The 13,410-nt window shown below is 37.3% G+C and overlaps 1 protein-coding gene across 1 annotated transcript; it reads left to right on the forward strand.

Moving 5' to 3' along the window:
* The first annotated feature begins 218 nt into the window (after positions 1 to 218).
* Positions 219 to 8,913, forward strand: gpatch11 (G patch domain containing 11). The gene is made up of 8 exons (XM_026939276.3): positions 219 to 363; positions 2,939 to 3,165; positions 6,803 to 6,844; positions 6,943 to 7,063; positions 8,050 to 8,140; positions 8,262 to 8,372; positions 8,461 to 8,542; positions 8,630 to 8,913. The coding sequence occupies exons 1-8, from the start codon at positions 314 to 316 to the stop codon at positions 8,686 to 8,688; spliced, it is 783 nt and encodes a 260-aa protein (XP_026795077.1). The 5' UTR covers positions 219 to 313; the 3' UTR covers positions 8,689 to 8,913.
* The last annotated feature ends 4,497 nt before the right edge of the window (positions 8,914 to 13,410 follow it).

Genomic DNA, 13,410 nt, shown 5'->3' on the forward strand with positions numbered 1-13,410 from the left:
CTGTTATGAACAGCATCAGTTTCCACAGTGAATTCCCTTTTAAATGGAATAGTTTATTGATTTAAAAAAAGCTGAATAAAAATAAAACATTTATGGAAAATGAATTGCTTAATTGGTAGTTTTGATACGTTTTAATTACATAAAAGGTTGGAGCCCATACACTTTGAATTTTTTTTAAATTTGCATTTCGTTTATATTATTATTTTTGACCATTGACTTTTATTTTAATAAAGTCCTACCGAATATTACCCGGAAGTAAAATGATTGACGCAACGCAATCCCTGACGTAACGTCGCATTATTAATCGGGAAGAATGTCGGAAGATGAAGATGATTACATGTCTGATGCTTTTCTTAACCCGTTGTGAGTTGTGCCATATTCTTGTGGAGGTTTAATGATCTCTACTTATCTAATGATCTTACAGTTATTTGAAAAGCATTGTTTTAGCTGCTAGAGGTGTAACGATACGCTCTGGTCACGATTTAATGTTTCGAGGGTACTTTAAACAAAATTTGAATGAGAAAAAACAGAGGTTAAACATTGTAAACAAAATGTACTCCAGGTTCACCATATCTTAAGAGTAAATAGTTTTTTTTATATTTATTTATTTATTTACTTACTTACCTACTTACTTACTTACTTATTATTTTGTAAATTCTCCTAAAAAAATTTGATTGAGTAGTAAGTAAAGTCTGACCCGGGCACAGTGATCGATTTAAACATAATGAGCGCCGTAGTAGTGTCTGATGCGTCATTTTAATCGGAAATAGAGCTCCAAAGCTCTTTTTAACTGTTCTAATGTGGTTGTGTAACCTTATAACCTACAGTATAATGCATTGTGATCCGGAGCTATCGGGCCCAGCGTGCTCTTTATATATTTTAACTCTATGGGTTGTAAAGATTTGTGCAGATCTGGTGTTCAAACAGTGCTATTGCGTTAGATGCGTAATTAATAGAATGCTGATTCCCACGATGTGAATTGCACATTACCACGATGCACATCAATTTTTTTTTTGCATCGCGATGCGTCATTACACCCCTACTAGCTACGCCTTGCAGATTAATTTGTAAGAAAAGGTGAACAGCGGGGCGCCGTGTGTTTGCATAACGTACAACCCCTGGCAAAAATTATGGAATCACCACACTTAGAGGATGTTCACCCAGGTTTTTTACTTGATAGCAAACAAACAAATCACAGATATGACACAAAAAAGGTTTTGTTCAATAGCTTAACATTCTGGTTTGTGAAATATACATAAAAAAAATTCAAGGACATTTTTTTTTTAATTAATGGCATGTCTTTTTCCAAATCAAGTAGAGGAAAAAAATTATGGAATCACTCAATGTTGAGGAAAAAATTATGGAATCATCAACAAAAAAACACAATTAATACGTTGTTGCTCCTCCTCTGTCTTTTATTCTTTGAGGCATAGACCTCACTAATGAAAAACAATATTCCCCATCAATCTGGTTCCAACTTTCTCGAATAGCAGTTGACAGATCAGCTTTGCAGGGTGGAGCCTTAACATGGACCAGTTTTTTTAATTTCCACCATAAATTTTCAATTGGATTGAGATCCGGACTGTTTGCTGGCCATGTCACTGAGTTGATATGCCTTTCCTGAAAAAAAGCTTTAAAACTGTTTGCTCTGTGGCAAGATGCATTGTCATCCTGAAAAATTATTTCATCATCACCAAACCTATTTTCTATGAATGGAATGAGAAAATGTCCAAAATTTCACTGTACAACTGTGCATTGACTGCTGAGGTAATGACTGCCATCTCCCCTGGTCCTTTACCTGACATGCAACCCAATATCATAAATGAGTTGGGAAATTTGATTGATTCAGGCAGTCATCTTTATATGTTTTGTTAGAATGGCATCAGACAAAAGTTCCAGCATCATCTCCTTGGCCAATGCAGATTCATGATTCATCACTGAATTTCACTTTCATCCAATCATCCACACTCCATGATTGCTTCTCCTTAACCCACTGTAACCTTGTTTTCTTCTGTTTTGGTGTTAGTGCTGGTTTTCTTTTGGCTTTTCTATATGTAAATCTCATTTCATTCAGCCGGTTTCTTACAGTTCTGTCACAAACATTGACTCTTGTTTCCGCCCATTTGTTTTTCATTTGTTTTGTTGTGCATTTTCTATTTTCAAGGCATAGTGCTTTGAGTTTTCTATCCTGATGCTTTGACATCTTCCTTAGTCTGCCTGTATATCTGCCTTTCATAACCTTCCCATTAAGTTTATACTTGCAACAAATTTTAGACACAGCTGACTGGGAGCAACCAACCTCTTTGGCCACACTCCATGTTGAAATTCCTTGTTGAAGGAGTTTTATAATCATTTCCATTGTTTCAACTGACAACTCTCTCATTGGAGCCATGTTTCCTTTCAATTAGCCAAGTCCAACAGCCCATTAAAGTGTGTATGCACTCCCTTTTAACTGCTGACTTATTAGCATTTTTAGACTTGTCCCAGTATTTGTTTTAGAAATGGAAATTAAAAATTGATTCCATAATTTTTTCCTCAACATTGAGTGATTCCATAATTTTTTCCTCTACTTGATTTGGAAAAAGACATGCCATTAATAAAAAAAAATGTCCTTGAATTTTTTTATGTATATGTCACAAACCACAATGTTAAGCTATTGAACATGCTTTTTTATTTTAGAATATGATATAAACATTTTCCACACTTTTGTTATGCAGCAGACACCCTAGTTTAATAACCATTAGCTGGTGGGTAGTTTTTTGTCTGTTTGTTTTTTTTTACTTTTACCACGATATTAACATAGCCACAATAACACAAGAATTAAAATTTTTTAAAAAATGCCCTTTTTGTGTTTTGGCCTTAGTAGTGTTTTAGGTCAGTTTCTCAAAGGTTTGTCTTGAATTAGTAAAATGAACTATTTTCATCACTAATGTTCTAGAGTGGACGTTCGGCCTGGCATGCCAATGGTGAAACGTTTAAAGGAGACTCTAAGGCGAGAGACTTTGCACAAAGAGAAAAATATTCTTAACCAGCAGAAAAGCTACAAGGAACAAGAGCAGAACAGACGAGATGCTGCTCTGCAGAGCTCTCTAAGCAGTGAGAATAAAGGGTTTGCATTGCTGCAGAAAATGGGCTACACTGTGGGACAAGGTCTGGGAAAAGAAGGTCAGTACTGATCCAACAACAATAATAATAATAATAATAATAATAATAATAATAATAATAGTGAAGTTGTTCATTTCTGAAGATGTTGTGCAAAGAGGGACACAGTAGTGCTCAGAATATTTCTTCATTTGTTGTTCTTCTTCTTAAATACCTTATGGTGGCGTGATGACGTGTTGCTGTCTCACTATACTGACTAATGTAAACAATGCTAATGTAATATAAACAATAGCCTACTTTATTGTGCAGTCTGTTGAATTTATTGTTCAATACTCAGTCATATCAAATTGAGAACCTTGTATCAAAGAGCCTCATATCAAACAATACGATGCGATACCCTGAATCATTACAGCTTTAGGTGCTAGATATAAAAGGAGAACAGTAAGGAAATTAAAATAGAACCTTGAACACCATATTGTAATTTTTTAGGCTCTGAAAAACCATGCTTAATGCTAACAAATGCTAACTATGTTATCATGCCTGTCTGTTAAAATATCATGGTCTGTAGTGTCATATGTGCTTAAAGGTTTAGACTAGAGTCTAAAAGTACCAGGGCAAAAACATATCCACTATCACTATTCAAGTAGTAGGTCACTGACAACTTTGGCCAGTATTGATTATGTATTATGCTGCTTTGGGAGATCAGACTGAAATATATCATACTTGTTATTAAAAAAAGAACAGAGCTGGTGTGGTGAATGTATTATGTTATGTAAGGGCTCTCTAATCCCATATAATCTGTGATCAGAATATGAGAATATAATGTGGTTTTTGATGAGAACATCAGAATATAATTCAGTTTGATTTAATTCAATTTTAATTATATAGCGCTATTAACAAAGGACATTGTCACAATGTAGCTTTCCAGAAATCTGCATATAGATTTAGATCGCTAATAAGCAATCCAGAGGTGATGCTGGCAAGGAAAAACTCCCAGAGGTGACACAAGGAATAAACCTCGAGAGGAACCAGACTCATAAGGGAGCCCATCTTCTTCTGGGTGACACCAGATAAATTTACAAAACCTACTTTTGGGAACTAGTCCTAGAATTTTTGTCACGTTTTCACAAAGTTGGTTCCATATTGGTCAAAAAATGTTGTGATTTATGAACAATAGCTGCCACCTGCCAATCAATTCTAATGGGGCAGAGTCTAATTCACTCAAACAGCTGTAACTTATGATTTTTGTATGTACTTAAACGAAACTACACAGGCCCCTTCACGACAAAGTCCTGAGAAGGACTGCTGAGTTTTGGGCATAGTCATCAATAAGGGGCAGAGCTACGTTCAGAAAAATATTTCTCAGGAACTGTAAGTTCAATTGAGCTGAAACTTGGTATTCTGCATCTTTATCCTAATTGGTAATGGTATTGTTAATGATGACCTGGTCGCTTAGAAAACATGGCTGCTGTCAGCCAATTAGTTTTCAGCAGGCATTTGATGGGGTTAAAAATGAGCAATTGTTATGAAACTTGAATGCTAGGTCCCTCTAGTGACCCAGGAATAAAAAAAAAAAAAAAAGGCTGCCTTGTCACTCATATTGGCCATTGGGGGTGCTATACATTTTTTTCAGTTATAATCAAGCATGTAAAATAAGGTGGACAGGGAATAATCTTTTTTCTTCTGGTTCAGTCGCTTAATGCAACAATAATGTGCATTTTGGAATCAAATTTTCGTATAATTTGATTAATATGTGAACCCATCTTTTGCAAACTATTCCTAGGACTTCTGCCAGATCTTCCAAACTGGTGTCGAATTATTCAGCAGAGCATCTGGGCAGGAAACGTGTTCATTATTATTTCTTTCAAAGTTATACTGTGTTGAGTAATTTGAAACTGCAAACTGTTTTTAAATTAGTATTGTTTTAAACAAAGGGAATCGCATGAACCACCGTGAATCTCCTTTCCTCTGTCTTTGATCTCCTTCTTATCTCATTTATCTGATCTCACTCTGTGCTTACTAATGTGGTCACTCAATCAGTGATCTCAGTTTTTGTCAAGAACAAATAAGATCCAAACTCTGAAGCGTTATTCCCATTAACATTTTTGCGCTTTGGAGCTTTTGTCATTGGAAATATTTTTATATACATATATTTATAGTTTCTGTCACTAGCCATCCACCATGTTCAAGTCTCTTAAACTCACCACCATATTTCCATTCCCTATTGTTCCCCTCGTTTCACATACTAGGCCACATATTTCACTGGGCTCGTGATTATTCATTTTTATAAGCTCAGTGCGAATTCTCACATGGACACGTGCACTGTCTTTCCCTTGCGCACATGCACACATTGCTTTCCTCTTTCTCTTCTTTGACTGTTCCTATTGTAGAATTATTATCATAGTTAATTATTATTAGTTGTGCTTGCTATACAATGCAAACATCACTTTTATAATTGTCCATACTTACTGGTGGTGCTTGCTATGCAATGCAAGCATCACTATTATAATTGACAATACTTATCAGGGGCCAGGCACCAAAGGTTGTGAAATTTGGCACACTGATTGGGGAGGGTCTAAGGAACAAATTTTTGGCCAAGTTTGGGCCAAGTGTTACCAATGCTCTAGTGGATTTTGTCAAAAACTGTTTTTTTCGCTCCTCCTCCTACAACTTTTTTCCAGTCATCACCAAATTTGGCACACATGATCTTCAGAGTAAGCTTCACGAGTAAGCTTCCCATCTACTTGTCAAAAGTTACAATAACATGCCAAAAATGCTTACATCTTACTGCCATTTTTGCTACCCCTCCTCCAAATTTTGTCCAATCTTCACCATGTTTGGCTCATATCATCTTGAGACCTGTCTGAACAAAAGTTACAAAAGGAATTTTGATATTCAAACCCGTTCTCCGGGAATGTGCTAGCAAAAAACAGGATCTGAGGGTGTATCTCAGCAATGCATCTAAGTATCATCACAAAACTTGATAAGTATCTTCATGACCATGCCCTGAATGTACTCAAGAGGATTTGTGACTGCACCACCTTCAACAAATTTTATTTTTTTCTTTATATCTGTGGAAAAGTTTGTGATAAATTTACACTTCATTTTTAAGGAAAATTGCATTATAGGTATTTTAATGACATAACATGCAAGTTCCGTGCACGTTAACCCCCAAAATAAGTGGAATCACAAATCTACTACAGCATACACATGTGACATATCAAAACGCTTGGCAGACTGAGGAGAATTACATTCTACACACATGTAGCTCCTCCTACTAACCAGCATGTGCAGCTGCATGTCGGTGTCGAATTTGCATGGGCAAGCACCACTCACATTTGCTTCAGAAAATGTAAATTATAGTTGATTATTACAGTTCTCAACTAAAATTGAGGTTTTAATAATTTTGACTTATTTTAAAGGTTGCTAATTTTAATTTCTAATTAAAATTTTTAATTTAAAAAGGGGATATTCTATGAGACTGATTAACTAATGAGATTGACTTAATGAAACTGATCATTTTATGAGAATGATTAATTAAATTTATTTAATGAAGCACCTATATTGCTGGTATGTACCTTGCATTTCCAGTGCTCCCTGTATTTATACAGTGTAGGGGAAATGGTACTATTTATAAACAGTACCATTTCCCCTACACTGTCTTATTTTACAGTACTAAAAGATGATTCTCATCTCTCAGGTACTGGACGAGTTGAACCACTTCCCCTTAACATAAAAACCGGTTAGTGCATTTTTATGTCTAGTTCATAATGCTAAGTACTGTTTATTGGTACACATAAATAAGCTGTGCTCTGACAACTTAACTTGTATCTTCATTAGATCGAGGGGGCATTGGAATGGAACAACTAAAGAAAAGGAAGGCAGAAGAGAACTTCAAAAATTACAGAAAAAGATTGCAGGTGAAACAGTGTATGGAGAAGAAGTCGCTTGAGGATTTCAGGTTTGCAAATAGACACTCTTCTCTTGTTTGCACCGCTATGTTAAATTATGGCTCATTATTTCTACTTATCAGAAGATTATTATATATCAGAACTGCCAGAGTTTGACCAAGGTGCTTAACTTTGACCATAGGTGTGGCATAATTTTTACAGCCCTTCTTTGAGTCATTTTTCATGAATACATTGATTAATGTAAATGGAAACATATATTTAATCACAACACACTTTGCCATATTACTATAAAAAGAACAAATAAAAAAAAAATTAAATTTATACATGAAAATAACATGTCTCCAACATTCTGGTGGTTTTAGCAGGTAAATGCTCTGTACATTACTCTAGAAGTGAAAAAAGTGAGTCCTAAAAACCTTAAGGCTAAAAGTAGGTCCTAACTGATTTTAAAAGAAAGCTTTTTTTGAATTCGACCTCAAGAACTAATGTTCAGGACTGTCTGGCAATTGCTAAAAGCTATTTTATTAGGGATGTTAATTAGCTTGATTGGATGCTAGCAACAGTGATAAAACTGAGCAAATTTACAGTGCAGCACAAAACCAGTTATATACCTGTAATGCTAATGCAGTGGCCACTCACTAGCCATGTTAGTTAAACACGTATTTATGTACGACGAGATAACACCACTGCTTTTTTTTGTTGAGGCCGCAAACACTATATGTTTCATAGCCAAAGACATTATTAGAAGAGGATAAAGACTATGGCTCCATAAATTCACCCTTTCCAGGGATTATCCAGGGATTATCCAGGGATACTTGCTTATTTTCTACATTATGTATTAGTGCACACAAAATTAGCCTTTTGAGTTATGTTATTTGATGCTTTTTAGCCTACTTAATTGGGTTTCCAGGCAAGCATAACATGGAGCTGGGCAAGCACAACATGGAGCTGGGCAAGCACATTGGAGCCTTCTCTTGCCCAGTGGGCCACGCTGTGCCTAATGTAATGTTAATTTAATCCGCTATCTTAATTACAGAGAGCGCAAAAGAACTGAAAGAGAAAAGCATGAAACGGAAGGAGACCTGAGGAAGAGTCAGTGGGCCTGTGAACAGCTGGACAGACAAAAGGTCTCGTCAACAAAAGAAAAAACATGAAATTTTTATTTTGCGCTTCTCCTGCATGCCCTGAACTGTTTCTCTTGGTATACTGAAGTGTTCTTTTGCTGTGATGTTTTATGTTCCTGATTAGGGAATAATTGTACCAAGGGACAGTTGGTACTGGCCTGAAGAGGTTAAGAATCAAGAGGCTGAGCATGATGAGTCCAACACTGAAGGAAGTAAAGACAATAAAGAATTGACGGTAAAAAAAAGAAACAATTATGATAAATATGGCAGTGATTAGTATTCCCTGTCAAAATGTTTTCTATATTGTGTCCTTGCATATTCAGTCATTACTGAAGCTGCAGTTCATCACATCATACCTGAGGAGTGTGCATTTCTACTGCATATGGTGTGGGACAGCATATAGAGGTAGGTAATTCAGTTCCTTGTCCTGTTTCTTGTTTTCACAAGAAAAAAAATCACACTATGTTATAACTGGTTTTTCTCACTTCACAGATGAAGAGGATATAAACACCAGCTGTCCTGGTGGTACAGCATCAGACCACAATGAGTAAAGCAAGAACCATTATATGGAAGAATGCCTAGGTTTTTCTTCTTTTTTCCTATTATTTTGCATACAGATCTTTACTTGCCCTTTTGAATATTACATATTGTTTTTGGTTTGAGTAAAGATATTTTGATTGACCTTCTGAAGTTATTTTAGGCTTGTAATTTTATGAACACCTGTAATGTAATTGTGTTGGGTCATTTTACCTAATTAAATTGTCTACTTAATTTAATCATTTTAACTTCTTTTCCCCACTGTTTATGGCTAGAGCACTAGGTGGACTAGGTAGCCCAATTTTCATATCACTCTAGGGTAATGAAGCCACACTAATCTTTAACTGGAATGTTGTGCATAGTAACAGGGGACAGTGTCAGGATTATACTGAGAAAGGGGAAATTGAACAAATAGCTCAACCATGAACAAGCTCTGTGGTGCATGCTCTAGCTAATATGATGATTCACAAGCAGGTCACCATAGCACACACTGGCAATATTTTAGCCATTCAATCTGCAGAAATTGCTCTCTCTCTCTCTCTCTCTCTCTCTCTGTGGGGGAGCAGACTGACACCCCAATCCCAGCGGTGGGACACTGAGTGTAGCAGCCCAGTTGATTAAAACAATTTTGCTCCTCACGGATGATTGTGATTATCTTCCTTTATAACTATTTGCACATATGGGGAATCCACAATACACTGTATAAAGATAAAACAAATAAAATACAAAGTGATATTTTCTGCATAGAAATATTCAAAATTGACAACAAAATAAATAATTAGATAGCAGCACTAGCTATTTTACAACAGAATTAGCCTGATTAGCAATAAACTAATATAACAAAGACATTCAAAATATAAACACATTAAACAAATGTTACCGACCTTGTGCCCTTATCCACCAGATACTAAAGCAAGACATTCATTAATTACACAAAACATTATTATTTTACTTCTTAGGCTGCTGCAACAGACCAGCTCCATGTGCTGTTCACGACTGCTTTTTCCTTCACTCAGAGTTTGTAGGCCACTTCAAAATGGTGCTTTAAAATAAGAGTCCTCATGGGGAATATAATGAACAAATAGCCAAATGATCAGAGGACAAACACAAAAGCATAAATTTTAAGACTTTAGATAAATAAAAAGAAAATAAATAAGGACAGAATTAAAGGTTATTTATACCAAGTCCAGGACTTTCAGCCAATCTGCTCTGTGCACAGTGCTAAGTGTAGTTGGCACAATCTACTCTGCCAGACGTGCAAATCAACCTTGCATCTAAAATTATCCTAGCCAAATGGACCGTCAACACAGCACCTTTATATCACTGCAACCACATTCTCTGTTTTCAACACTTACAAAATATACACGCATGAGTCTTGGCCAGGGAGTGTCATATGTCCATGTAAAGAGGCGGTCCTTAAATAACACCCTTTCCCCTCACAAATAAATGGTCTCATGTAGCCCAACTGGTAAGTGCAGAGGCTGCTGGTGGAATGCTTTATAGCCCAAAACCTTGCTCATTATGCAGTGACTACATCAAATCAGTGTCGGAGCAGTACAAGCCCCAGTTCTGCTGTTGGCCCCCCCACACTTCTCAGGACTCAATGGATCATCAGTATCTGACACCATCAAAGTTACCACTCTGAACCAACAGAGGACACAGCCATGACTGAAAGGTAGACCACACAATTTATAACAAGGGTTCTACTCAACATACCTCCTTGTTCAGAAGGAGGACAACAGTTTCTGTCAAATACTAGGCATGAGGTGGTTGAATAGCTGACTAAAGGTCCTCCTCTTCCATTTGGAAGGTTATCACTAATTCATTAATTCCTGGGACCTGATCATGGTGTTGTAAAGCCTGTGACAAAACATAACAAAAGTCTAGCTGTTCTGTTACCGAGGCTGGGTTGTCTCCTGCATGTCTTTTTTTGCTCTCCATGTGTTTAAATGTAAGGTGATGGAGTGTTGAAAAGAAGTTAAAAGGTAAAGGTAAAGCACCACTGTAATAAATTTTCACACCGGACTCCCAAAAGCAGTTTCACAAGCACTAAACTTATTTCACTGGGCTAATAAACTTTTTGTTATCATTTACAGTGGCAATGCATGCGTAATAATTTACATAATGTACACTCACATCCACTTTATTAGGAACACCTGTACACCTGCACATTCATGCAGTTATCTAATCAGCCAATTACGTGGCAGCAGCACAATGCAAAAAGTCATGCAGATACAGGTCAAGAGCTTCATGTTCACATCAAACATCCAAATGAAGAAAAAGTGTTATCTCTGTGACTTTGATTGTGGCATGGATGTTGGTACCAGAAGGGCTGGTTTGAGCATTTCATAAACTGTTGATGTCCTGGGAATTTCACAAACAACATTCTCTAGAGTTTGCACAGAATGGTGCAAAAAACAAAAAACATTGAGTGAGTGACAGTTCTGTGGGTGCAAATGCCATGTTGATGAGCGAGGTCAGAGGAAACTGGCCAGACTGGTTTGAGCTGACAGGAAATAAATTCAGCACCTGTGTTGAAATATTATGACGTGAATAAGCCAGTTACCTTGTCAGTAGAAGCCAGCTCAGAAGGTCTAGGAGCGGTGATCCTTCAAGAGGGACAACCAGTAGCTTTCAGCTCAAGAGCACAGACAGACTATGAATGAAATTATGCTCAAATTGAGAAGGAGCTGTTGTCAATCGTGCATGTGTGTGAGAAATTTCATCAATACCTGTATGGCTGGTGTGTTCAGGTTGACTCAGACCACAAGCCTTTGGAGATAATGTTCAAAAAGCCCCTCCATAAAGCTCCATCCAGGCTAAAAAAAATGCTAATGAGACTGCAAAAGTACAGCCTTAAGGTGAGATATGTTCCAGGAAAGGAGATGCCCATTGCGGATGCATTGAGCAGAGCTTAACTAAAAGAGCTCCACAGTCAAACTCAAGGAGCCAATTACCAAAGCCCATTCAGCAGTACTGGACATTGAAGAAGAATTGACTTATACAGACAGACTGTTGTTCAAAAACACAAAACTGGTAGTGGCAAAAAAAAAATGATTGATGAAATGCTAGAAAGAACCATGAAGCACACATGGCTATTGTAAATTGTAAGGAAGGAGCTAGAGATGTTTTTCTGGCCTGGAATAGCACAGCAAATTGAGGATGTTTTCAGCAAATGTGACATATGCAATGAACACAAATACAGCAATCCCAGAGAACCTCTTGTGTCACAATCTGTTCCAGAGCATGGTGAAAGGTAGGAATGGATTTGTTTCACTACAGAGATGCTGAATATCTTCTGTGTCTGGATTACTATTCCAAGTACCCTGAAATTGCAAAGTTAAGTGATACGACGAGTAAGCAGGTTATGAATTCTTTTCAGATAATGGTAGTAAGTGCTGTAATGCAAGAGTTTGCAGCCAGCTGGGAGTTCAAACATACTACCACAAGCCTGGATTTCCACAGTCAAACGGTCAAGCAGAGAGAGCAGTACAAACGATAAACAATCTGTTGAAGAAAGCATAAGACAGTAAGAGATATCCATACATAGCTCTCTTGGAGTACAGAAACACACCATTGAATGGAGTAGGCCTTTTCCCTGCACGGTTACTCATGCGAAGGAGACTGACGTCAAAGATACCAGTGTCAAAAAAACTACTGATGCCAAGAGTTTTCAAACAGGTGTGTAGTAGACTGAGAAACGTACAAGTCAAACAAAAGCACTATTTTGATCATGGGATAAGAAAAGAAGGAAATGAAGAAAGGAGAAAGAGTAAGAATTAGACAGGATAACAAATGGCAACCCACAGTGATACCTGAAAAACATGAACAACCAAGGCCTTACCTTGTTCAAGCACCAGACAGTCACATCTGTAGAAGGAATAGAAGAGACTTGATGAAAACAAAGGATACAATGTTTCCTTCATCTCAATCTGAGACTGTTGAGGTCTTACCTGTTTGAGACAGTGTGGGGAGTAAAGTGCCAGTGACTGTTAATGGAAGTCATAAGACTAACAGAAGTTTATTGTTATCTACTAGTAATGTTGAAAAAGTATTATGTGTTAAAAAAAACAATTGAGAAACAATGTTATAGTACTGTTTAAAAAAAGGAGATGTCATGTATAGTGTTGTATATGTTATGCTGCAATATTGGAGTGAACACTGTGAGCCGCTACTGCATTACTATCTTGATATGAGAACAACACACGAATAAAGATCATCAGTTCAACTACATGCGGTTTCTTGTTATCATATACACCAATCAGCCATAACATTATGACCACCTGCCTAATATTGTGTTGGTCTCCCTTTTGCTACCAAAACAGCCCTGACCCGCCGAGGCATGGACTCCATTAGATCCCTGAAGGTGTGCTGTGGTATCTGGCACAAAGACGTTAACAGCAGATCCTTTAAGTCCTGTAAGTTGCGAGATGGGGCCTCCATGGATCGGACTTGATGGCCAGCACACCCCACAGATGTTCGATTGGATTGAGATCTGGGGAATTTGGAGACTCTTTGTCATGTTCCTCAAACCATTCCTGAACAATTTTTACAGTGTGGCAGGGCGCATTATCCTGCCGAAAGAGGTCACTTCCATTAGGGAATACCGTTGCCATGAAGGGGTGTACTTGGTCTGCAACAATGTTTAGGTAGGTGGTATGTGTCAAAATAGCATCCACATGAATGCCAGGACCCAAAGTTTCCCAGCAGAACATTGCCCAGAGCATCACACTGCC

The sequence above is a fragment of the Pangasianodon hypophthalmus genome, chromosome 3 (genome assembly GCF_027358585.1).
Source record: "Pangasianodon hypophthalmus isolate fPanHyp1 chromosome 3, fPanHyp1.pri, whole genome shotgun sequence".
In the NCBI taxonomy this organism is placed as follows: domain Eukaryota; kingdom Metazoa; phylum Chordata; class Actinopteri; order Siluriformes; family Pangasiidae; genus Pangasianodon; species Pangasianodon hypophthalmus.